Source organism: Ambystoma mexicanum, chromosome 1p, assembly GCF_040938575.1.
Source record: "Ambystoma mexicanum isolate Mex_15411 chromosome 1p, UKY_AmexF1_1, whole genome shotgun sequence".
NCBI lineage: Eukaryota > Metazoa > Chordata > Amphibia > Caudata > Ambystomatidae > Ambystoma > Ambystoma mexicanum.
The window spans coordinates 1,169,952,062-1,169,977,725 of record NC_090921.1 but is presented as its reverse complement, the minus strand read 5'-3'; the positions used below and the strand labels follow the sequence as shown (position 1 = coordinate 1,169,977,725).

The 25,664-nt window shown below is 46.4% G+C and overlaps 1 protein-coding gene across 2 annotated transcripts in view; it reads left to right on the top strand.

Annotated features, from left to right (window-relative positions):
• LIN37 (lin-37 DREAM MuvB core complex component) overlaps positions 1–25,664 on the top strand; it is a 470,461-nt gene that overhangs the window by 350,453 nt on the left and 94,344 nt on the right. For both annotated transcript variants that reach the window (XM_069604871.1, XM_069604872.1), the window contains exons 7-8: positions 12,040–12,206; positions 13,777–13,923. In XM_069604871.1, coding sequence (XP_069460972.1) covers positions 12,040–12,206; positions 13,777–13,923 — 314 coding nt within the window. The remainder of the gene's footprint in view (positions 1–12,039; positions 12,207–13,776; positions 13,924–25,664) is intronic.

The following is a 25,664-nucleotide window of genomic DNA, read 5'->3' as shown; positions in this document are numbered from 1 at the left end:
TTAGTAATATGGGCAGTGCCAGGTTGTGGAGTGCAAACATTAACAGCATGGTTGTTGATAGAAGATATATAGGATCTGAATCTGTTAAGTATACTAGACATGGAGGTAGTCTGTAGGAGTGTGTTGGGTGTAAGTATGCAAGGTTTTAGTAGTGAGGAGCTGGTTGAGGGATGAGGGGGTGGAGAGTGGTGGTGGTGGATTTCACTGAGATTAAAGGTGCAGACCAGTGACATATAGGAGAGGTTCCATGATTCAGTTTGCTTTCCAAAGATGGTAGTGTAACGCTCACCTGATTCCCGCAGAGGCGCCGGTCTTGACTGGGTGAATGCCGTATCTTCAAAGGTGATGTGTAACACACGGTTGGCTCTTTGGGCTGGACCTCTGTGCACTGTATGTCTGACTCGAAGAGTAAGATGTCTGCAGATAGAAAATATGGGATTAATGAACTGGGGTTATTGGGTGCCTCTCTCCTCTTCCCTTTCTCTTCTCCTGTAGAACCCCAAAGGTTAACGCCCTCACCTTAGGTAAGTGAACGCCGAGCTCTCCACCTGCCTCGGGGCAGGGTGCCGTAACCAGTTTCTTCACTGGATAAGGGTGCAGGCCTCTTGACCTCAGAGGACTGCTGTCCGTCGTTAACTGCACGAACGGTAAGTTCTGGGCACTTCAAATGTCTTAAAAGTCTTTTGTAATGATATCTCTTGTTTTGCAGGGTTCCGGCGATGGCGGATGGCGGGCTGATGAGAGTTGAGGATCGAACCCGCGTGAGGAATAGAAGCGCCTGGAAGCACGTAAGTAAGCGCTTGTAGCCTGCTTCACGATGCGCACTAACTGTCCCTTTTATCTTGCAGGTACAAGTTCGGAGCTTTAGAGAAGCTGAAGGGTGCTGGAATACCCACTGGATTCGTCGTGGGAAGGAGTAATGGCACGTGAGTAATAAAGTTGCCCAATGTCTTTAAACGCACCTTCTTTTGTCTTTCAGATGCGGGATGCAGCGCCGAAGGCCTCCGGAGCGTGCGAAGAGCTGGTAAGCTTTTGTCCTTCAGATGCCGGAATGCAGTGCGAAGACCCCCGGAGCATGCGAAGAGTAGGTAAGCCTTTGTCTTTCAGATGCCGGAATGCAGCGCGAGGCGTTGGTGACAGCCGATGGACCAGGTAAGAGTTGCGCTGCCACTGAAGACCGTAGTGCTAACCTGTTCTTTCTTTGTCTTTACAGGTGCTGCTGAAGACTGGATTCCAGGATGGTAAGGCTTTGTTCCCTTAGGCCCAGGATCAGAAGCAGAAGACACGATGAGCGTTCTGCTGCAGAGAATGCAGAATAACCCAAAGCAAGATTCATCCATCGGGTGTGGTTTAAATAGCCTCCTGTAGTGCTTAGGTGTCTCCTTCCACTGCCACGCCTAGGTAAGAAAAGAGTTCCTGCTTTCCAGAAGAGTTCCAGTGTTCTGAACCTAGGGAGTGGCTCCTGCCCCACCCAACAGGAAAAGTAGTCCCAAACAGAAGAGGATCAGGGGTTCAACTGGCAGGTAAGTAAGCAGCATGGTCTGCTGCAGGTAAGTCCACCCAAGCATTATGAGCCCGGCGCTTCCAGCGCTGGGACTGGGCATCTTTATGAGCCTGGTGCCACTGGCGCCAGGACAGGGTCCAAAAGGTCCCAATTGGGACTGGCTGGCACTCGCAACCGGGGTTATGGGTCTGCTTCCAAGGGAGTCGGGCAAGTCCTGATCTTTTGGAAGCAGAGATCATGACAGCACCCCCCTCAAGGCCCCTCCCAAACCGGGCTTCTCCGGGGGTTTGGGCTTGTTAGGAAATGTTCGATGAAATCTTTTGATTAGACGAGGCGCGTGGACATATTCTGCAGGTTCCCAGGATCTTTCTTGGGGACCGTAGCCTTTCCAGTCAATCAGGTAAAATATTTTAGATTTGGAGATCTTGGAATCCAGGATGCTTTTGACTTCAAACTCGAGTTCTCCATCAACTAGAATAGGTTTTGGAGATGTAGTTAGTCGGGTTTGAGGTTGCACGGGTTTTAATAGTGAGACATGGAAGACCGGATGTATCTTCATGTGAGGGGGCAAGTCCAACTTGACCGCTACTGGATTTACTATGGTAGTGATGGAATAGGGACCAAGGTATCTTGGGTTGAATGTGCGTGGTCCTTTTAGAGGTAGATATTTGGTGGATAACCAGACTTGATCTCCTACTTGATATTGGGGGGCTTCCTTCCGATGTTGGTCTGCTCCTTTCTTGTATTGTTCTTTAGCCCTTTGAAGGTGAGAAACGGCTTCCTTAAAGGCTTGGGTGATTGTAGAATGCAGGTGGTCTACTGCTGGTGTTCCAAGATCTTGGAGTGGATCCAACTCCGAGGTTCGAGGGTGACTACCGTATAAAAGAAAAAACAGGGTCTTCCCAGTTCCCGAGTGGACAGAGTTATTGTAGGCATATTCGGCTATCCAAAGAATATCTTTCCAAGTTTTTTCAGTTTGTTGTAGCATGCAGCGCAAATACTGTTCCAGAGTTTGATTGGTCCTCTCGGTTTGTCCGTCGGTTTGAGGGTGGTGGCTGGTCGAAAGTCTCACATCAATTTGAGCCGACCGACAGCAACTTCGCCAAAAATGAGAAATAAATCGACTACCTCGATCCGAAATTAGAACTGAAGGAAAACCGTGCAGTCGGACGATGTTTTCGAGAAATTCTCGGGCAATTGCTGCTGTTGGTATGCCTTTGAGTGGAATGAAATGCGCCATCTTGGAGAATAGGTCCACGATTACTAGGATCGTATTGTATCCGGAGCATGGAGGTAGATCGGTGATGAAGTCCATAGAAAGCGTATGCCAAGGGCGAGGCGGGATGTCAATAGGGCGTAAGAGGCCGGCTGGGTTTTCCTTTTGACTCTTGTTTTGGGCGCATACTCCACAGGACATTATAAAGTCTCTGATATCTTTTTTCCAAGACGGCCACCAGAAGTAGCGCTTGATCTTTTCCGAGGTCTTGGTCATACCGGGATGTCCTTCCATTAAAGAATCGTGATAACAAGAGATTACCTTTTTCTGTAAATCTGTGCTGGGCAGGTATAACCGTTCTTGGAAATATAATAGGTTGTCCTTCACCGTAAAGTCCTTTCCCTGCAGATGCCAATTCTGTATGTCTGCTGGAGTTACCAGTAGCCTGGCTTTATCCTTAACTTCCTCTATGGATTGTGTGGCAATTACACCTAGAATTCTTTGTTCGGGAATGATAGGTACAGGTTTAGGATTGATCAAATGTTCTTCCACTCCCATCCGAGAAAGGGCATCAGCTTTACCGTTTTTTGTACCAGGTCGATAGGTTGTCAAACTCGGCAAAGAATAGTGCCCAACGGAGTTGCCTAGAGGATTGAGCTTTTGCGGTTTTCAAATATTGCAGGTTTCGGTGATCTGTAATCACAGTAACGGTGTGTCGGGCCCCCAGAAGATAATGCCGCCAAGCCTTAAAGGCAGACTTGATAGCTAGAAGTTCCTTATCAGTAATAGTGTAATTGATTTCAGGAGGTGAGAACTTGCGGGACCAAAATGCCACGGGACGCAACTGATTGGTTACTGGGTCCTTTTGTGATAGAACTGCCCCCATGGCAAGGCTCGAAGCATCAGTTTCAACGATGTAGGGGAGTTCTGGGCGAAGATGTTTTAAGATCGGTGCAGAGATAAATCTAGTCTTCAAATTCTGGAAAGCTTGTTCCGCCTCGGTAGACAATTCAAAACGTTTGTTTTTCTTTAACAAGGCGGTGATGGGCTGGACTATTCGAGAGAATTCGGGGATAAACCTGCGGTAAAAGTTAGCGAAGCCTAACATGCTTTGAACACCTTTTACGGAGGATGGCGATGGCCATTTGAGAATTGCATCGACCTTCTTTGAATCCATACGCACTCCGCTAGGTGATAATCTGAATCCCAAGAATTCAACTTCAGTCACGTTGAAAACACATTTTTCCAACTTAGCGAAAAGTTTGTGTTGACGCAATCTCTCGAGGACCATTTTCACGTGTTTCCGATGTTCAGTTTCCGATGAAGAATAAACGAGGATGTCGTCAATGTAAACAACAACACACACATCTATGAGCTCTCTGAGGACATCGTTCATAAAATATTGAAAGGCGGCCTGGGCATTGCAAAGTCCGAAGGGCATGACCTGATATTCAAATAGCCCATACTTGGTGCGGAAGGCCGTCTTCCATTCATCGCCCTCTTTTACTCGTACCAAGTGGTAGGCTCCTCTAAGATCCAGCTTTGTATATATGCATGCTTTTCTGACTTGGTCCAGGAGTTCAGGGATCAAAGGTAACGGATATCTATTCTTAACGGTGATCTGGTTCAGGGCGCGATAATCTATACAAGTTCTAAGGTCCCCTTCTTTTTTTGGAACGAAGAACAAAGCTGAGGAAGCAGGGGACTTGGAAGGACGAATAAACCCATTCGCTAGGTATTGATCCAGGTATTGTCGGAGGTGAAGATTCTCAGGCTCGGTGAGGGCATAAATTCTACTACAAGGCGGAGTAGATCCAGGTATCAGGTCTATCTGGCAATCATAAGACCTATGAGGAGGTAGAGAGTTAGCCTGATCCTTCCGGAAAACATCTTGGAATTCTAGGTATTCAGGAGGTAACTGGGGAGCCTCCGAGGAAATTGCTGCCAGTGCAACACCAGGTCGAGGGTGACAAGTAGAGACACATTCTGGAAACTGAACCGTTCTTGCTCGCCAATCGATCTGAGGATTGTGCTTCTCTAACCAAGGAATTCCTAGAATAATCTGGAACTGAGGGGCCTTGATCACATCGAACACGATCTTCTCATGGTGTCCATCTTGACTTACTAGCGTCACTTCTTGGGTGGTATGCGTTACTGGTCCGGAGGCTATCTCCGTACCATCCACCGTAGTAATGACGTCCTTTACAGCCTTTGGACAAAGAGTCAGATTCATCCTCAAAACCATTTCATGATCCACATAATTGCCGTTGGCACCGCTGTCGACGTAAGCTTCAATCGCATGTAATCGATCCGGATGTTCAGGGCTAATGAGGACCATAGGTATCACGAAATGCGAGGTCACGGAACTGGTTTTAACGCTCGGCAAGAGGACTTCTATTCTTGTCGGGCGAGGTCGTTTCCCTGCTCAGAGTTTGTGACCCTGGTAACTGCAGCTCCTACTGCCTTCTTGGCTGGTTTCACCAGACAGTCTCGAAGAAAGTGCCCCCAGTTTCCGCAATAGAGGCATAATTGCAGCTGTTTTCTCCTTTCCCGCTCCTTTTGTGTTAGTGGTCCTTTCAGGCCCCCTATTTGCATGGGTTCCCCGGAGTCTACTCCTTTGGTAGGAGTTGGTGGTTTGGAAAATACTCGAGCATCAAACTTGGAACGATCGGCCTTCCTGTTCTGCAGTCTGTGGTCAATTTGAACGACTAAGTCAATATAGTCCGAACAGTCTTGCGGGGGATTCACTACTTGGGCTAACACATCTTTGAGCTCTCCACGTAGACCTCTATAAAACAGCGTAATCCTTTTGTCCTCAGGCCATCGAGTTTCCACTATCAGTCTGTTGAAAGACACAATATAAGCCAAAAGGTATTGATTACCCTGTCGCAATGAAAGGAGCTCATTGTCCAAGGCCTGCCCCTGTGAATGTCTTGCAAACAGTTTTTCCATACTGAGCTGAAAAGCTTGAAAATCATGGAGAACCGGATCATCTTGATTAACTAGAGGGATCGACCAGTCTGCCGCATTGCCACTAAGGTACGAAAGCACGAAAGCTACCTTAGCTTGATCAGTTGGAAAGGCTGCTGGCCGACATAAGAAGTGCAACCGGCACTGATTAATAAATACTGCAAACCTCTTTGGGTCACCAGAAAATCGTTCGGGCGGAGCCAGAGGTGCATTCCCAGGTAGGTTGATCTGCACTGGGTTCGTAGAGGATGTTGAAGGAAGATGTGCCCCTGATGCGGGTAACGGAGTTTGTCCGGCTTGTGACTGTAGCAATTGTCTAGCGAGATTGTCTGTTCGCTCCTTGGAAATAATCAGTTCCCTTCTTAGAGCATTCGTTTCCTGACGGGCTGCATGCACTTCTGCTCTTAGTTCCCCAAGTAACTGGGCTAGCTGGTCGGTATCCGAGGTTTCCATAGCGCCTGGGTGGGAGTTTTGCGGTAGGCTTTGCGTTCTGTAACGCTCACCTGATTCCCACAGAGGCGCCGGTCTTGACTGGGTGAATGCCGTATCTTCAAAGGTGATGTGTAACACACGGTTGGCTCTTTGGGCTGGACCTCTGTGCACTGTATGTCTGACTCGAAGAGTAAGATGTCTGCAGATAGAAAATATGGGATTAATGAACTGGGGTTATTGGGTGCCTCTCTCCTCTTCCCTTTCTCTTCTCCTGTAGAACCCCAAAGGTTAACGCCCTCACCTTAGGTAAGTGAACGCCGAGCTCTCCATCTGCCTCGGGGCAGGGTGCCGTAACCAGTTTCTTCACTGGATAAGGGTGCAGGCCTCTTGACCTCAGAGGACTGCTGTCCGTCGTTAACTGCACGAACGGTAAGTTCTGGGCACTTCAAATGTCTTAAAAGTCTTTTGTAATGATATCTCTTGTTTTGCAGGGTTCCGGCGATGGCGGATGGCGGGCTGATGAGAGTTGAGGATCGAACCCGCGTGAGGAATAGAAGCGCCTGGAAGCACGTAAGTAAGCGCTTGTAGCCTGCTTCACGATGCGCACTAACTGTCCCTTTTATCTTGCAGGTACAAGTTCGGAGCTTTAGAGAAGCTGAAGGGTGCTGGAATACCCACTGGATTCGGCGTGGGAAGGAGCAATGGCATGTGAGTAATAAAGTTGCCCAATGTCTTTAAACGCACCTTCTTTTGTCTTTCAGATGCGGGATGCAGCGCCGAAGGCCTCCGGAGCGTGCGAAGAGCTGGTAAGCTTTTGTCTTTCAGATGCCGGAATGCAGTGCGAAGACCTACGGAGCATGCGAAGAGTAGGTAAGCCTTTGTCTTTCAGATGCCGGAATGCAGCGCGAGGCGTTGGTGACAGCCGATGGACCAGGTAAGAGATGCGCTGCCACTGAAGACCGTAGTGCTAACCTTTTCTTTCTTTGTCTTTACAGGTGCTGCTGAAGACTGGATTCCAGGATGGTAAGCCTTTGTTCCCTTAGGCCCAGGATCAGAAGCAGAAGACACGATGAGCGTTCTGCTGCAGAGAATGCAGAATAACGCAAAGCAAGATTCATCCATCGGGTGTGGTTTAAATAGCCTCCTGTAGTGCTTAGGTGTCTCCTTCCACTGCCACGCCTAGGTAAGAAAAGAGTTCCTGCTTTCCAGAAGAGTTCCAGTGTTCTGAACCTAGGGAGTGGCTCCTGCCCCACCCAACAGGAAAAGTAGTCCCAATCAGAAGAGGATCAGGGGTTCAACTGGCAGGTAAGTAAGCAGCATGGTCTGCTGCAGGTAAGTCCACCCAAGCATTATGAGCCCGGCGCTTCCAGCGCTGGGACTGGGCATCTTTATGAGCCTGGTGCCACTGGCGCCAGGACAGGGTCCAAAAGGTCCCAATTGGGACTGGCTGGCACTCGGAACCTGGGTTATGGGTCTGCTTCCAAGGGAGTCGGGCAAGTCCTGATCTTTTGGAAGCAGAGATCATGACAGGTAGTGCCATGTTTCTAAAAAGGCTTGCCGTTAATTAGTCCAAGTTTCTGGTGCTTTTAGTTGCTCGCTATTATTTTCCTTTCCTTTCAACGTGTTTGGTTGAAAAGCCACGTCTTGAGCTAGTTCCTGAAAGTCAGGTGATTTTCCTTCAGGTGGAGAGTTTTAGGTAGGGTGTTCCACAGTTTATTGGCCAGAACTGAAAAAGAGGATCCTCCTTGTCGTTTCTTCTTGAAGTTAGGGGCAAGTACTAGTGCAGCATTGCTGGACTGAAGTGTTCTGGAAAGAGTGTAGCGTTGAAACTTACTTCTGAAGGAGGAAGGCCCCCCTGCGTGGTATGAACGATAGCCAATGCACAAGGTTATAAATTGAACCCTTTTTTTTATTTTTTATGAGTAGCCAGTGGAGATTATGTAATGCTGTCGTGATATGTTCTGAGAAGTAGTCTTGCTGCTGCATTTTGAACTCTTTGAAGTTTCCTCATTAAGTAATCTGGGAGTCTGAGATAGAGGCTGTTTGCATAGTCTAGTTTGGATATTATTAGAGAAATTATAGCCATGGCCATGAATGTTAAGTAAGATAAGATGCAGTGTAGCATGCGCCACTGGGAGGACCAGCCTCTGACGATGGCTTTGACCTGTGGATCAGGAGTGAGGGTGTTGTCCATTTTTGTTCCGAGATTTCTTACCATGGTTGATGAGTTTGAGCAGGGTCCCATCTCGTCAGGCCATGGGATTGGGGTGGAGTTAGAATCTGTAGGATTACAGAGCATCGCCTCTGTTTTTCTAGGACTGAGTTTTAGTCTGTTTGCTGTCATCCATGCGTCAACCTCTTCTAGGCAGTTTTAAATGTCTGGGGCGTTTGGTGGTTCCTACTTATGCCTACATAACCTAATGAAGCTTATACCCAATGTGTGAGTTCACATAGGTTGCAGTATAGGTGAGAATCAAAACAGCTATGTTCTGTTTGGTTTACTCCAGTATCAAGAAGTGTCTTGCTTGCACTCTAGAACTTCACGAGTCCTGTCCCACGTGAAACCTAATCAAATCAAAGATTTCTGAAAAAGTAGGGAAATGCAGAGAAGTCTCATAATGTCTCAAACTGTTTCCTACTTATAAAGCATGTGAAGGAGCAGCTTTATTCGCACTCTATCAATATTTTCAAACAGATTCCTCTCAAAAAGAACTTTCTCCCGCAACAAATGTTATTCATGGCTGCCTATCTCATAGGGATCTATAAACGATTAAAATGATGCCTGGTGTACATTGGTTATTCCACCAAAGTGACTGTGAGAAGTTGTGAAAGAGCAATACGTGATACTGTTTCAAAAAGCAATTTACCCCTTCTTTGAACTCTGTGCCTCCCTTGCAGATTGTGGGTCAGCATGGTAATCTAGAGTACTGTGGTAGACATTTGATGAGATCAGGAAAGGAGGTCACACACTTATTCATCCACAGATTTCTTGCTCTACAGGTGCTGTACGCAGAGGACTGTTTGATGAAATACATTTGTGTAGGCTGAACTATTTTTCACTGCTCTGGAATAGAAATACCTTGGGGCATTGACATTGAAAGCTAAATAAGGCAAGGCACTTACAACAGGGCTTTGATAGATGTGATTCTGTTATTGGGGTGCCAATTACACAACAAGGATTTAAGTAGCACATTAACAAACCTACCCATTCCAAAGGTAGAACATTGGATTGGCTGGCAGACCTTAACTGTTCGACCACTATCCTCAACAATGTACCGTGTGCATTGTCGGACCACCTTTTCCATCCGGAAAGACATCCACACTAGAACCCATGCCACACTTGCTCCACAATCTTTGTCTAGGAACAAACGTAATATAACACTTGACAACCTTCTACCACTGCTACAACCTATCACCGGTCTCGCTCACAACTCAAACCTGGACCCCTCCTCCTTGGTTGACCTGTACAACGGCACCATAGAACACGCCCTAAATCAAATTGCACCTTTGAAACTTAGAAAGGCAAAACTGATTGCCCATTTAAACAAATGGTATACAGCTGAACTAAAAGCATTGCGTAATGTCAAAAGACTATCAGAAGACAACTGGAGAAAATCCCCATCCTCCGCTAACAAGGAAAGCTTTGCTTTTGCGGCATCCACTTACAAAGCTGCAATCACCAACACTAAAAGAGAGATCTACAATCTGGTACCAAAGAGCTCTTCTCTATCCTAAGAGTATTAGAGTCTCCAGCACCTCCCACTGAAGACTGCACTAAAGATAAAGCCTGTTGTGCAAACATCCTGAAAGCTTTATCAGACAAACTACTCTTACTACAAAACAAAATCAAGACTAAGAAGAACAGACGCGACAACGCCCCCCGCCCTCTCGTCCACTTCTCCCCAGTAGCTAGTGAAGAAGTGGTAAACATAATTTCATGCGTCAAACCCTCTAACTGCCATGGAGACACCTACCCTGCCTCAACCATTAAGGAAGGTGCAAAAGAATTGGCACCTTTCATCTCAGCTCTGATCAGTGCATCCTTTAAAAACTGCATAGTCCCGAACAACCTCAAAGAGGCCTGGGTCATGCCTCTCCTCAAAAAAAACAACCTAGATCCAAACATACTGACAAATTACAGACCCATAACAACGGTCCCATTCCTTTTAAAGATAATAGACAGAGTAGCATATCTCCAAATTCAATAACACTTGGAAGATAATAACCTACTCGGCCTGCGTCAGTTTGGCTTCAGACACGGAATGGAAACAGCCCTTCTGGATCTAAAGATCCAAATGGACGAAGCTAAAGACAAGGGCAATCTGGCCATCCTGCTCCTGTTGTACTTGTCAGCAGCATTTGACCAAAATCTTGACTGAACATCTCTCCTTCTCCGCAGCATTCTCACCAAATGCCTCCAGTTGGATACACTCCTTCTTGACAAATAGAACAACCAGAGTCCTCGCACCCACAGCAGCCGCTGAGCCAGTACCCATCCACTGCGGATTACCCCAAGGCTCTTGTGTCTCACCCACGCTTTATAATATTATTGCTAAACTCCTCTTTGATAGTCTTGACAACTTGGGTGACACCTACACTAATTATGCAGATGACACTCGGGTCCTCATCACCCTCACTGGTTGCTATAAGAGAGATTCTGAAAAGCTCAATGAAATCTACCTCGAAATACAGGCCTGGATGGCCACACACAGCCACTGCTTAAATGACGACAAGACGGAGCTCTGAATCGTCGGCACTGAAGCCTGTCTCAATAAACTCGACCACCGGTACAAATCCTTTAACATTGATGGCAATATCATCAAAGTTGCCAAAGAAGTCAAAACCCTTGGTGTTTACTTAGATTACACCCTCTCACTGAAAAAACAGGTAAATTCCACAGCCTCCACCACGGCGTACATTAGCAACTAATCAGTGGCGTCAAACCTTTTCTGTCCACAAACAGCTGCCTCACATTATCCAGAGCCTTGATCTTGCCAAAATTGGATTATAGTAACACCCTATGTTTAGGCTCCTCTGAGCATAACTTGAACAAGTTCTCCAGAACAGCGCCCTTCGTTGTGCCTTGAACCTTCCTCGCTCCAGCCATATCTCAACCTTCAGACGTGACTCTCACTGGTTACCAGCACGCAACAGAATTAAACTTCGCACACTTGTCATTACACACAAATGCCTGGCCAACATAGCCCCCAAATATTTGTCGGATAAATTCTCAAGGCACCAATCTACCAGACCCATCAGATCTACATTCCTGCACCGCCTCAATATACCTAAGTATAAACTGAAAACGGGAGGGGGGTCGAGTTTCCCGGTGTTTGTAGCCAAATGCTGGAACTCCCTCCCTTCAGCTACCAGAGCCAAACCCTCTTTCTGTTCCTTCAGATCCAAAGTGAACAATTTGCTTCTCACCTAACTACCTTAACGGCCACACCTGAATCTAAGACAATCCCGGCCCACTTCTGCGTCATTAACTCTTTACTACTCTACCATAGCGTTTCAGTTATATGTCCTGTTAATCACTAAGTTATCCACTACTATTTCTGTTATCATTTGACAAATTGTATATTCTTGATTTGTCTTGCCCTCTTGCATTGCACACTGTGTATTCAGGACTACCAGTCCCTAGACTTTTATGTAATTTGTGCTGTCTGTCTCATCTATTGCCTTGTTGACTATTGCTACTACCGCTCTGACAACCTGTAACCTAGTCCCTAGTGCTATACTGTCTTTTTGCAAATGTTATTGTAACATCTTCTCTATGCTCAAGCACCCAGATACCTCAGGGTTAGGTGCGCTATATAAATAATAAACTGAACTAATGGTTTAACAGCATATTCATCTAGACCGAATGCTCTAATTGGCAAAACTTTTGTAACTCTTGATTTCTGTCTCCTATTAGACACGTATGTTATCAAACTTTTTGATCGGAGTGTGGACCTTGCCCAGTTCAATGAGAACACTCCTCTCTACCCAATCTGTCGGGCATGGATGAGAAATAATCCTTCAGTGCGAGAGGAGGAGCGCTGCACCAGTCCTGTCCTGCCCTTGTTGTCTGAGGATGACGAGGTGAGGCACTAGTCTGTACCACAAGGCTATTGCTTGGCCACAGGTGTTTGTGAGAAAGTGAATGCTTACTATGCTTCTTAAAAGCTGAAGCTGCCTAGGGCCCCTTGGTTACAGTGCACTTCTCTGTCCTATGCTTCCTGGCTGAAGGCTTTCCGTTTGTATGATGCTGCCTGGCTGCTGTTTTGCCTCAGTGGATGAAGTGTTTGAATCTCTCTGGACCTTATGTGGTCTGTCACTGTGCCTATTTGTGCCCTGGTTGGACTGTCTTCCCTCTGCTACCTGGCTGCAGTGTATCATGGTCTGTATGAATACAGTTCGTCTCCCCTCTGCTACCTCACTGCAGTGTATCATTGTCTGTATGGTTGCAGTGCACCTGATGCCCCATAACTGTAGTTCGTATGTGTCGAGTGATCCCTGGCAGAATGCTTCTAACCAGCTTGTGCTCTCTGGTGTCTCTATCTGGTCTATTTTCCCTGGTTGCACTGCGTGCCTATCGCCTCTTTAGGTTCATTATGTTTTTCTCGCCAGTTTATGCAGTATGTCTTCCATCCTAGTTTGGGATGTGTGTCTCTCTTCATATTGCTGCACTGTATCTGCCTCGACCATGGTTGCAGTTCCTCGATGCTGTAGTCTGTATATGGATCCCTTTTTGTGGTTTGTCTATTCGTCCTATGATCATGGACTGCACTTTTTGTGACCTCCATGAATGCAGTGTGTCATGCCCAGTGTTCTGTGCACGCTGAATGACTGTTCTTTTTTCTTTGGTGACTTTGGTGAGGCGGTCCCTCTCTCTGGACACAGTCCTTATCTCTCTGCTTGATGTCTGTTCGCCCAATATCTGTAATGCGTACATGGGTACCGCGTGGCCGTAGTGTTTGCTTGGCTATGTTTGTGCCACTTCCCCTTTTGTGTGTGTCCTTGGTAAATTGGGTGTGATAACTGCATCTCTTTCGTTAAGTGCATTTCACATTTGTTCACGTTCTTATGTATTGTATCCTTCTTACCCATGGCTCTTGGTTGTGTTGTTACCTGCCATGTTTCCCTATTCGGTTCCCCCTTGACAATATGTCTCTGACTCTCATCTAGCCACAATTTGTCTTTCCTTTGACTGAAATGTATTTCTCCCTATGGCCGCACTTGTGTGCCCTTGTTACAAGTCTCTGTCTCCGATGCAATTGCAATTGGTCTTCCCTGCAGCTGTGGTTTGTGCCAGGTTCCTTTTGATCATTGTATGTGACCCTTCCCGACTGCACACCACTTTTCTTGGCTGCGGTGTCAGTCTTCCTTCCGGCTGTTGTGTTTCTTCTATCAGCTATTGCAGTGTTCTTCGCCTCCCTAAGGGTGCAGGTTGCCTTTCTAGCTGTTGGAGTCTGGTTGTGTTGTACCTACCTCTCTGTGGTTGTACAATGTCTCCTCAGTAGCTGAAATGTATTTCTCCCCGCTGTCTTTGGTACGTCCCCTTCTATCTAGTACTTGATGGTTGTTTCCCTGTGACTGTGTATCCATCTCTCTTGGCTACCGTACTCCTATCTCTGTTACTGCTATGTACAATAACTCTTTATTTCTGCAGGGTACTGAGGTGATAAATGGGGCTGCACAGGATGTGTACAGGATGCCAGATCCTTCTCCCTCACCATTGAACGAGGCTGGTGAGCAACAAAACCTGCGTATCCCCAGCTCTGATCACGAGAAGGAAGAGCCTGTGAATATCAATATGGTAAGTGTGCCTTCACTTTGTGCTGCCTGTCCCCAACTGCGTATGCTCACCGGCAGTGATGAGAAAAGGATCCACAGGTGATTGATTGCTTGGACCTAACTGGAAGACCACTCAAAAGTAGAAAAAAAGTGGCTTGGACATTCTAAACAGACGCTTAGAGCAGTGCTCTTCAAAGTTGTTTGACCTGAGCCCCCCTGAGCAAAATGTGGGCAGGTCGAGCCCTCCTCAAAATGCCACATTGACAGTTAGTCCAAATGGCTGCTAACTATTGCGTGCCGTTGCTGCACCCTGCGCCTGGTGTAGTGCCTGGGCTCCCCCACCTGTTCCCATCACAGTCTCTGGACTCCTTCATCCCACTCCTAGTACAGTCCTTGGTCTCTCCTCACCCCACCACAGACCCTGGGCTCTCCCCACCCTGCTCCCACCAATAGCCTCTGCTCCCCCCCCTTCTACTGCTCCCACCACAGTCCCTGGGCTCCCCCATCCTGCTCCCTGCACAGTCCCAGGGGTGGCTGTTGAGTTCTTTAAGTGGAGGAGCATACATATTTCCCACAGATATGCCATAGCGACCGAGCCAAGGAGGGTTTAAAGAAATTGGCTAAAAAGCCAAAAAGTTTTCAATTGGCACTGGGGGGGTCACAGGGGCAAGGCATGGTATTTACTTTACTGGACTTCAGTGACAGCTGCTGTATTTCTCTATGGTCCATTTATGTTCTAAAAACTGAGAATGCCACTAACCCACAGTATGCTAAGAAACAATTCCCAAGATTAGTGGAACTTAGAGGCTGAATGGAATGTTTCAGTATGTCACAAGTGTGCACGGTATGATTACCCTTTTACCCAAAGAGGAAAGTATTAAATATACTTTTTAAACAGCCACAGCTATTTAGTAGGGTTTGGAATATCGGGAATCCGATGTGGACTGCCGAATCCAAATACTGCAGGTTGCGTGTGTGTGCTAGCCGTAATAATGCGCAAGTCTATCTGACTCTCAGCCGCATCTTATTGAGAATCGGTTCCCAATTATATCTCTGTTTGTGCTTTGCAGTTTGTGTAGAGCTTACACACTGGGTATCCAAGCACTTCGATCTTCTGTGAGTGACTGAGATTGTGGCTGAACGCCAGGCGTTCGAAGTCCCTGACAATTCACTCTGTCAGACGTTTGACAGTCTATTTCCAAAATTCCCCTTTTGTACTTCGAGCCAAAATCAATTATAATTCCCATTTCATGTCATTATTTTTAAATGCTTACAAAGCTATTCTGTTTGACTTGGTCTGAAATCTTCTCAATCAACTTTGTGAAGCACTGGGGTACCTGGGATGTCCGGCCTTATAAATACTTGTTCACTTTTGTAAGCTGGCTATAAATGCTGTGGTTGCTAAATCTGGTCTTCAGCTTGCAATGAATATCGTGTGTAATGGTATCATTTACCTGCATACGGCTATCGTTGCACTACATTTGTTTCTGTCGAGTATCTAGATCGCAGTATAAAGGCGGGGCTGATCATTAGGTAAGATTTTTATATTTGTGATCAATCTTCCTGACCTGTATCAACCCCAGAACATTTTGCTTGGGCTTGGGGATTACTTCTCCTTGTCCCTCGGTGAGTGGGAATCTTCTTCCCCTCTGACCTAGTGTTATACTCTTTTTATAGGTGACCTTTTTTATGTCTCTCCATAGTGCATGGTGGGAGTTTCCTATAACTTTTGGGCTTAGGCTGGGTTGCCCCTTTGGGTTTACCTGTTAATTTCACTTTAATGTACTTGGGTGAACTACTTTTCCCAAGGGTTAAAGAGGGATTTTCATCCCCCTTTACATTTTATATAGTGGGCCAGCACACCACCCCACCTTATGTGGAGTGCGGGGGGATACAAAGTATCCCCTTGCTTACTTACCCGCAGCATTTCTGTTACAATTGCAAGTTTACTTGAATGGCTGGTGGCAGTGGTTTTACCTTAGTGACTTTTTAATCATACTACTTGCAGGCAGTTAAATCAGCCTCAGTAAAGCACAGAAGGGCCACCATTTTGCTAAAATGGTGGCTCTTTCTTTTTTCGCCATTTCTCATTTGCTTGTAGTCTCTGCTGTCTTCCCCTGGGATTCTAAACTGTAACGACCTCACTGGGAGTTTTGTCCTCGCGGGAATCCTTTGTATTCCCTGCATAGGCTCCTGAGTGTCTGAGAAGGCAGGAAGTGAGGGAGGAGTCCAAAACTCTGCAGCCATTTGTCTTTTACCTTGCCTGAAAGGAACCACGTCTCAGTGGGGGCTGGCTGTCCTGGTTGGGGACAGCCAGACCTCCCCTTTCTGTAAAATGGAGGGAGAGACTGCAGAAGTTGTGCTGTAGTTCCTGATAAATACTCCGAACCTGGAATCTGCTGACAAGTCGACCACTGGAGCTGAAACCGAAGAGGAAGATGAAGAAAGGACGCCTGTAGCGATTTCCAGCGACCGGAGAGCCTGCTGTGTAACCAGAGCCTGATGTAACCCTTCCTTCCAATCGACCTGGGGGTCCCGAACACGACGGCTCCTACCCAGAGGCTAGTGCGATCCACTAGTCCCAGGAAGACCTATATCTTGAGCCATCCCACGACGTGCTGCGACCTTGCCGGGCTGCAAACCGGCAATACCCTGGTACCTCGAGTCTGAGCACAGTGCATGGTCTTCCGAAGTCCAAATCCATCCAACACTTTGGTGACTCCTGCTGGACCTCCAGAGACATGAATTGAATCACAGAAGTCCCCCAAGAGAATGAAGAGAATCTGACCGATATTTGTTCTTCATCTGGATGCTGTAAAATGCTGCCAAATTCACAGAGCAGCGAGAATCCATGAAGAAACCTTTGCTGGTACCCTCCTCTGACGACTGCTGCTGCAAGTTTCCATCCAGTGTCCAGTTCTTTCATCTCCAGACCAAGAATCCGAGGGACTGGGTCCTGTGCTGCTGCATCCTGAAGGCATCCACCAGAAGCTCTTCCTAAGGTACTGTGTGGGCTTGGGTCATACTTACCTTAAATCTTGTGTGCATCCTGTGAGGCTGAATTGGTGATTTGTGTGGTTGAGAGTTTGCCCATACCACTTGCCCAGGCCTAATGCTGAAACACATATAGGGAGCCTTCTCATAAGTCCCTGGACACTTTAACTAACTTTGAACGTGAATACTTACTTGTTTAAAGAAAATCTCATATGAAACCTTGACTTTCCTGCAACTGAACCCTATCTCAACCTGCCTACAGCTGGCTCTGAGAGAACTCATGCAATAGACTAGGGAAGGACTAGATTTGAAAAGGATTCTGCCGTGAAAGTATAACAAGTGTAAAAGTACTTACTTGCTAAAGAAGTTAGTGTGGTAACCGTATCTCTGTGAAAGAAGACATTACAAAGTGTCATTAAGTTTATGCTTACCTTTGAGTTGCATTCTGCCCCTCTAAAAAGTGTATAAGTTGCTTTAGTAACTTTGAATGGTGTTTCCCTCCCGTCTAAAAGTAATAAGTGTTGGTACTGTTTTATCATTGCTTAACTGAATGAGTGTAAAAGCTTACCAATAGGGTTCCCTGCCTTGAATAACACTGTGTCATTCTTAAAGAGTAACATTGGGATTTGCTTCCCCTAGTCTGCTTTATACAGATCTAAAACAGTCTGGAAGTTTATACTTACATTTAAGTAGCTGGAGGCTCCTTTGAAAATCATATAGGTCTTACTCACCTTGATTAGCTGTTGCTCATCTAAACTTATAACCCCTTAATTGTGCTTCCCTGTATTGCTTTGGTGCTATTCTAAACTAATCTCATAAAGTTCTTACTTACCTTAGAAACTGTATTTTCTGGAGCTTGAGGATCTGCTTAGATCACATGCTCTGCATATTCCGACATCTAGTGGAAGTCGCCGGGTATTACAAGTTTTATTTTTTGTTTTCGAAACTCGAAAACGGATGTCGACAGGGCATGATTAGTAATACTATCCCTAGTGTGACGTGTACTGTACCCATGGTCCTTCATGCGTCGAGGACCCTCAGATTATTTTTTTCCGCCATCGAAGTTGGTCGCAAATGCAGAGTTCTCTTCTATGCTGATGCCTTTAATTTACTAAAGTCATATTGGTATAATTTCTTCCTTTCCTTTACTGTTCGCCTCACCGCATGACTCTTCATCCACTCGACGCCGCCTGATGAAAAACCACAGCATCGACGACTGATTGATCGACACCCAGACGCGGCCTTGCGGGAGAGAAGGGGGAGATTCTCTATTCTGACTCCTTTTAGAGAATGTTTATCCTATTAGCCCCCTTCTCTTTTTCACCCAACTGCTCTGATGATGATGAAATTTACTAGTACAATAGCCCGACCATCACAACCAGCCAGTTGCAGACTCGCCAGTTGACAACCAGCTACAGTATAACTAATTGTTACTGATGGCGGCTCAACATTTCAACATTGACACTGAGGAAACACAAGCCGATAAAGACTTTGTGGAAAACATCCTGGGGGACAAAAGGGCAGCCACGCAATTCATACCTCTCTTACAATCAATAGAGAGACATATTGAACCATCCCTCTTAAAGCCTAGTGTTAAAAGACCAGTCAACCCAAGAATAGAAAAGTTGTTCAGGCCTGCACCCACTGACCCCTTGTACATTAGGGGCCAATTCAAACCCGATTCTCTGGTAGTTAATACCACCAGAAAGAGGGAACGTACTCCCCTGGTATCGGTAAGAAGCCCAGCCGGACAAGGAGAGTAAAAAGATGTATACATTTGGGAGGAAAGTAACCTCCTCTGCAGCGTACCAAACACGAATTGCGAACAATACAACCTTGTTGGCTTGTTGGCTAATTACGGCTGCCACAAGTGGGACGAGCTTGAAGAACAACTACAGGCCGACCCAGAACCATTGAAGGCCCAACTGCTTAATACTGTTTTAGAAGGCAAAAAAGTCTCAAGCTGCATCCTGAAAAACAGCCTTGATGCGGCAGACAACGCGGGATGCATCATAGCCGAAGGGACCCTTATTAAGCGGCATGCCTGGTTTAGGCATTCAGGGTTTAAGCTAGAGACCCAAGCAACCCTCCTGAACATGCCAATAGAGCTAAAGGTCCTATTCGGTAAGGATGTGGAGGACGGCCTAAAGAGTGGCAAGGACGAGTATGACACTGTTAAGTCCCTTGGGCAACTGACTAACAGACCTTATTCCTAACGGGGTTCCCCAAACTCGAAGAGATTTTGGGGCCAGAGTGGACAACGCTCCCCGAGCTACTCTTGGGGAGGACAGTCCTCGTCCTGAAACCAGTCTCAAAACCAAGATTACTCATCTAACTTTCAAAGGGGGAATAAAAGAGGCAGAGGTAGAGGCAGAACTTCACCTGGGAGAGGCTCAGCCCCCCAAACAATGACATGCCGTTTCAGGTCCCCTCCCATGCCACTCCAGTAGGAGGCAGAATCGCTCAATTCACCCATACATGGGAGGGGATCACATCGGACAAATGGGTGTTGTCCACAGTGGCAGGCGGGTACTGCCTTGAGTTGCATCAGAAACCACCTCATCGCCCGCAAAGACAAAAGAAACTAACAGCAGAAGAAACAGCCATATTGCTAGAGGAGATAAAGGCACTGCTGGAAAAGGACACAATAGAAATAGTCGCTGCGAACCAGGTAAACAAGAGTATCTATTCAACATAATTCCTTGTGCCAAAAAAAGACCTTACCATGCGCCCAGCACTAGATCTGCGCCCTGCAAACAAGTATGTCAAACCGCAAAGGTTTTGCATGACCACGCTTCATGAGGTGATTCCACTCCTGAAGCGGGGGGGCTGCATGGCGACATTGGACATGAAAGATGCATACTTTCATATTTCAATGCACCCTGCACAAAGAAAATACCTGCGTTCCAAGATGGCGGGAGTACACTACCAGTTCAAGGTACTCCTATTCGGCATCGCCTCAGCACCAAGAGTGTTCACCAAGGTGCTTCTGTTAGTGGCAGGACACCTGCACAAAAAGTCCATCTCAGTATACCCTTATCTGGACGACTGGCTGATCAAAGGGGAATCTCCTCAAATTTGCAGACTAAATACGCAAAAAACTATAGACCTTCATTTGGGTTTCTCCATCAATAAAAAAAAATCAAGTCTAATCCCCCGCCAAACAAAACAATTTCTGGGGGCTATTCTCGACTCAAAGGAGGAGCTAGCATTCCCCTCAAGCGAGAGAGTACAAAGCATGCTGCTGCAGATACCTCAATACAAGGCCGGTCGCCAGATAAGGATACACAAAGCAATGCACTTGCTAGGTATGATGGCCTCTTGCATTTACCTAGTTCCTCACACGCACCTGCGCATGCGTCCAATACAGGAATGGTTAGCGAAACAGTGGTCTCAGGTAAGCGGACAGTGGGACGATCTAGTGGTTGTTTCGCTAACCCTAGTTCAGGCTCTTTGCTGGTAGTCCAAGGACAACCTGTTAAAAGAAAAACCTTTTCGTGCTCCACCAGCCCAAGCGATCCTAACTACAGACGCCTCACTCACCGGTTGAGGGGCGCACTACCTCCACCACACAGCCCACGGAAAGTGGACACTCGCTATTGCCCAAAGACATATCAACTTCCTGGAGCTCTAAGCAGTTCTCAAAGCTCTTTAGGCTTTTCAGCAACATCTCCAGGGTCAGACAGTGCAGGTCCTCACAGACAGCACCACAGCCATGTTCTATCTGAACAAGCAGGGAGGCACACGCTCTCTAAGTCTTTCTAAACTATCCCAGAAGATATGGAGGAGGACACTCAAGTGGAACGTTTCTAACATCCCAACACCTTCCAGGGGAACTCCATTCTCTGGCAGACACGTTGAGCAGACACCATCTACCAGAAGAATACGAGTGGCAACTCGACAGAGATATCCTAGACGGAATATTCGACTTGTTCGCCACAAAGCTAAACGCTCAATGCACAGACTTTGCGTCCAGGTTTCCCCAGCCAGGGTCCAAGAGGAACGCCCTGTGGATGAACTGGTCAGGGAAATTTGCTTATGCTTTTCCCCCCGATACCACTCCTGAGCAGGATGGTGCACAAGATGCACCAGGAACAAGTAACCCTAATCCTGGTTGCTCCTATGTGGGCGTGACAGCCCTGGTTTCCACATCTGCTCATACTGGCGATGTGCGACCCGATCAAGCTCCCGTGCCCGTACAACATGTTGACACAACACAAGGGGGCATCCCTCCACCCACGCCCACAATCAGTGAACTTGGCAGCAGGCTCCTGAAGTCATAGTTTGCCCACTTAAACCTCCCAAAGGTGTATGGATATCCTCAAGGAGGCACGAAAACCCAACACCAGGCACTGTTATTTTAATAAGTGGAAGAGATTTGTGATATGGTGCACATCACAATCACTAAACCCATTAGAAAGTTCTCCAGCTAACATGCTACGCTACATACTTCACTTACTAGACTCCGGCCTAATATTCAATTTCTTAAAGGTACATCTGGCAGCCCTATCGGCTTACACCACTTCACAGAACAAGATGTCCTGGTGGAAAGTGCCTGTCATCAAGGCAACCATGGAAGGGGTAAAGAGGCTATACCCCCCAATTTCCAACCCTCCCCCGGATTGGGATCTCAATGTTGTGCTTTCCAAGGTCATGGGGCCACCCCTTCGAGCCTATGCACAAGGCCAGCCTAAAGCATTTTACCTATAAAACTGCATTCTTGGGGTATCACTACATATTATCCCCACCAAAAATTTCACCGTATATATGGTCGTTTAGAACGGCCATAGGTGATATTTTTGGGGGGGATAATTTTTGGGGTTTTTGGGAGTGGGGATTGCAGGGGTGTCCCCCGCGCCTTTAAAAATAATGCAAGGCTTGTGGGGGTGTCCCCACAGGTTCCATGCCTTAATATTGCCGCAAAAATATGGCGATATTTTTGTATGGGGATATTTTTGCGGGGATATTAACACATGGAACCATTCCTGGTAGCTATCTCCTCCATAAGACGAGTCAGTGAGCTACAGGTATTATCGGAACAAGACCCCTTTATCATCATACACAAGGGCAAGGTTGCCCTCCGAACACACCCTGGGTTTTCACCTAAATTCATTTCAAAGTTCCATGTAAACCAGTCCATAGAACTTCCCACCTTCTTTCAGAATCCTTCAAACTCAGCAGAAAGAAGCTCCATACACTGGATGTACGGAGGGCGGTCTTGCATTATGTGAACAAAACTAAACCCCTAAGGAAAACAAGCCAGCTTTTTGTTTCCATAGCGCCTGGTAAAGAAGGTGATCACATATGAAAGGGCACCATCTCCAGATGGATAGACAAATGCATTCAACTCTGCTATTCCCTATCCAAGAAGGTTCTACCTTTTACACCAAAGGCGCACTCTAGGCACCACATGCAAAGATGCTACATGGAGTATTACTAATCCCACGCTCTGTCGACCTCTGTTTTTGAGTTTCAAAAACAAATCTTGGTATCCAAAGAGCATCTCTAAGGGGTTGGCCTCCCAACACCCTCCACATTTGCAGCCAACGTTTCTGTGTATCCCCCCAAAACCAATCTTTTAAGACCCTTATTTGTGCGGTATAATAACATGACTTAAAATTCGGGAGTCCTAACCAGCCCTGCTAGTCAGGATCATTAATGTACTTTGGGCTATCCTAGGAGTTTTATTATTCCAGATGAACTTAGATATTGCACTTTGCAATTTCCGGAAAAAAGTCATCGGAACCTGTATCGATAGAGCTTGAAAAAATATAATACCTTGGGGAGAGTAACAAGTTATTAACAGAGAGAGATAGTTAGCCTTATATAACCCTTTTAAAGTAGGGGTTAAAATCACTCCCAATAACTTTATCCCTTCTTTCGCCCGCCCTAATTGTGAGTTCAGCTGCAAGTTTTTCTCCCCCACCTCCAGTAGGGACAGGTTCAGTACTTCCGATTTAGCATTGTTGATTTTCAATCCTGCCACTTTGCCAAACTGCCTGATTTCCTGCATAGCCGCATGCAACGTATTGTGGGGATCTGTTGCCATAATTAGCATTTCATCGGCATAATCATAATTTTATGCACAATATCTCCAAACTCAACCCCTTTAATGTCCTGTGTCTGTCTAATTTTCATGAGAAATGGTTCTAAATGAATTGCGTATAATAAAGGTGATAAGGGGCATCCCTGTTTTGTTTCACGTAATGGGATAGGGGAAGATAATTGCCCATTTACCATTAATCTTGCCCTGGGGTGTTTGGAATTGGTTTCAATTTTAGCTATACATTTCGGACCAAAACCCATGTTACCCAATGTGTGAAAAAGAAAAGGCCACTCAACCCGGTCGAAGGCCTTCTCTGCGTCAAATGAAACCAGAACTGCAGGGGACGCTGTCTTCTCTATTCTTTCCAAAATATGACAGCCCCTGCGTATATTGTCATACGTCTGTCGCTGTTTTATAAAACCTGTTGGGTCTGGGTTTATTAAAGTGGGGAGTAAATCCTTAATTCTGTTAGCCAAAACATTTGTAAAAATTTGGGGTCAACGTTTATCAAGGCAATTGGGCGATAAGAGCCACAATTACACAGATCTTTGCCCGATTTATGGAGCAGTATAATTTTTGCTTCTTTCATGGACAGAGTTAAATCGCCTAATTTTTCAAAGGAATTGAATAGTTGTGTTCATTTTGGAATACAAATTTCACTGCACATTTTATAAAAAGTTGCTGGGAAACTGTCGGGACCTGGGGATATGTTCAGTGGCAATTCCCTAATTGCCCGAAACACCTAAATTTGTGTAATTTCCCTTTCTAATGCTAGCCTTTCCTGTGATGTAAACCTTGGGAGAGAGGCCGAGTCCAGATATTCTCCTTGAGTCTGCGGGTCAGGAGAGTCAGAGCTATAAAGGTCTAGATAAAATTGGTGAAATTGTGGGATAATATGATCAATGTCTGTGTTCAAATCGCCATTGGGAAGTTTAATCCGCGGAATGGTTTGCGAGACAATTCGTTGGCGAAGTTGATTAGCTAACAAACAATATGCTTTATTAACTTTCAAGTGATATTTTTGTGTTAGGTAAAGAAGGGATTTTTCTGCTTGTTTTGAACTGAAAAGATTAAGCCTCCCCATTGCTGCCCTGTATGCCTTTTGTACATTCGTGCCCATATTTGTTTCCATCTGAGAGAGCAACTGTTGAACTTCTGCCTCTGGCTCTATTTCTAATGCCATCCTCTGCTTCTGCTTTATCGCTTCTTCTGCCATTAGGAACACTCTCATCGTTGCTTTAATGGCGTACCATTCCACACCTGTGACTTTGTGTCCCCTGTTTCGTTCATTAAAAAAAAAATCTAATACGTTCAGCCATGTTTACCCCAGTGACTTGGGGGATCCTTACGAGGTAGGAGGCCTATGGCGCCAGGCTCATGAAAAAGTGTGCCTTGCTGTCAGGTCTGTTAGTTGAATCAGTGCTCTCTTTGTCAGATGAATCAGATTCTGAAATTACCCCCTCCCCTAACTCCTCACCTTCTTCTTCTTTCCAGGTACCCTTCTTTTCTCTTCTCCTGGAAGGTTCCTTTTTTTTATGGAGGTAAGGACGGCCCCGAAAGGAAGCCACCGTGTCTCCAATAAGGAAGACCAGGGGGCTCCTCTCCCGGAATCGCCTAGGAGGGGAAAAAGCCTAGAAGGCACAAAAAACCCCTAAATCTTAGATTGTTCGTAGATTGGTCTCCGGAAAGGTGGGTAGAACTGTAGACCGGAAGTATTCCGTGGAGTGATACCTTGGAAGGGCGGTAGTCCACAGATAACCAGGAACAAACACAGGCGTCTGAATTCAAATCGATAAACAAAGGCAGTCCAAATGCAGGCAGGAGTCTGGTACACGGTGAGTAATAGGCAGGTATCTTTAGGCGGCAAGAATAGGTAATCCGGAGTACAGGCAAGGGTCTGGTACACGGCAGGGCAATGGTAGCGATACTCAAAGGAACAAGGAGTGAAAAAGGAAGGAAAGACCTGGTAAAAAAGATATAATAAAGATAAGGAAAACAAGAAGGGGAAGACGGGAAAAGGGTAGAACGTAGAAGGAAGGAAGGGGGGTAACAGACTGGAAGGAGGCGAAGAAGGTAGGTGTAAGAAAAGTTACGGGAAAAGGGAAAACAGCAAAAGGCTAGTTAAATAGGAAATATAGGTGGAAAAAAGTGGCGCCTAGAAAGGCGCAGTACTACAAAACAAAAATGAATAGGAATGGAAGTAGTAGTTGGCACGGGGGAGGCGAAACGGGAAACTAGCAGCAAGGCTCAGGGATACGAAAACCCGGAAGCGTTGCGACGCATCCCCGACCCGGAAGGAGCTGGTAAAGAGCCCGAGTCGGGGAGCGTCACAACCAATGAAATCAGGGCAGAGGGAAGAAAAACGTAGGAAAGGGGGCGTGGCCAAAACGGAGGTAAATGAAAACAAAACTAGCGTTCGTGTCGCCATCGGTTCCACAAACGCCAGGTATTCCGTGATGTGACAGTATGCCCCCTCCGATAAGCTCCACCCCCTGGCTTCCCCGGGTGAAAAAAATGGAACTTGCGAAGCAAGAACGGTGCATTAATGTGAGTGATGGGTTCCCAAGAATTCTCTGAGGATGGATAGCCTTTCCACTTGACTAAATACTCCAATCTACCCCTGCGATATCTTGAGTCACAGAGTTGGGCCACTTCGAACTCTGTCTGTGAGGAACCCCGAGGGATCGGGTTTTGTTTAGCCCGACGTGCCCAAGGGTCAGACT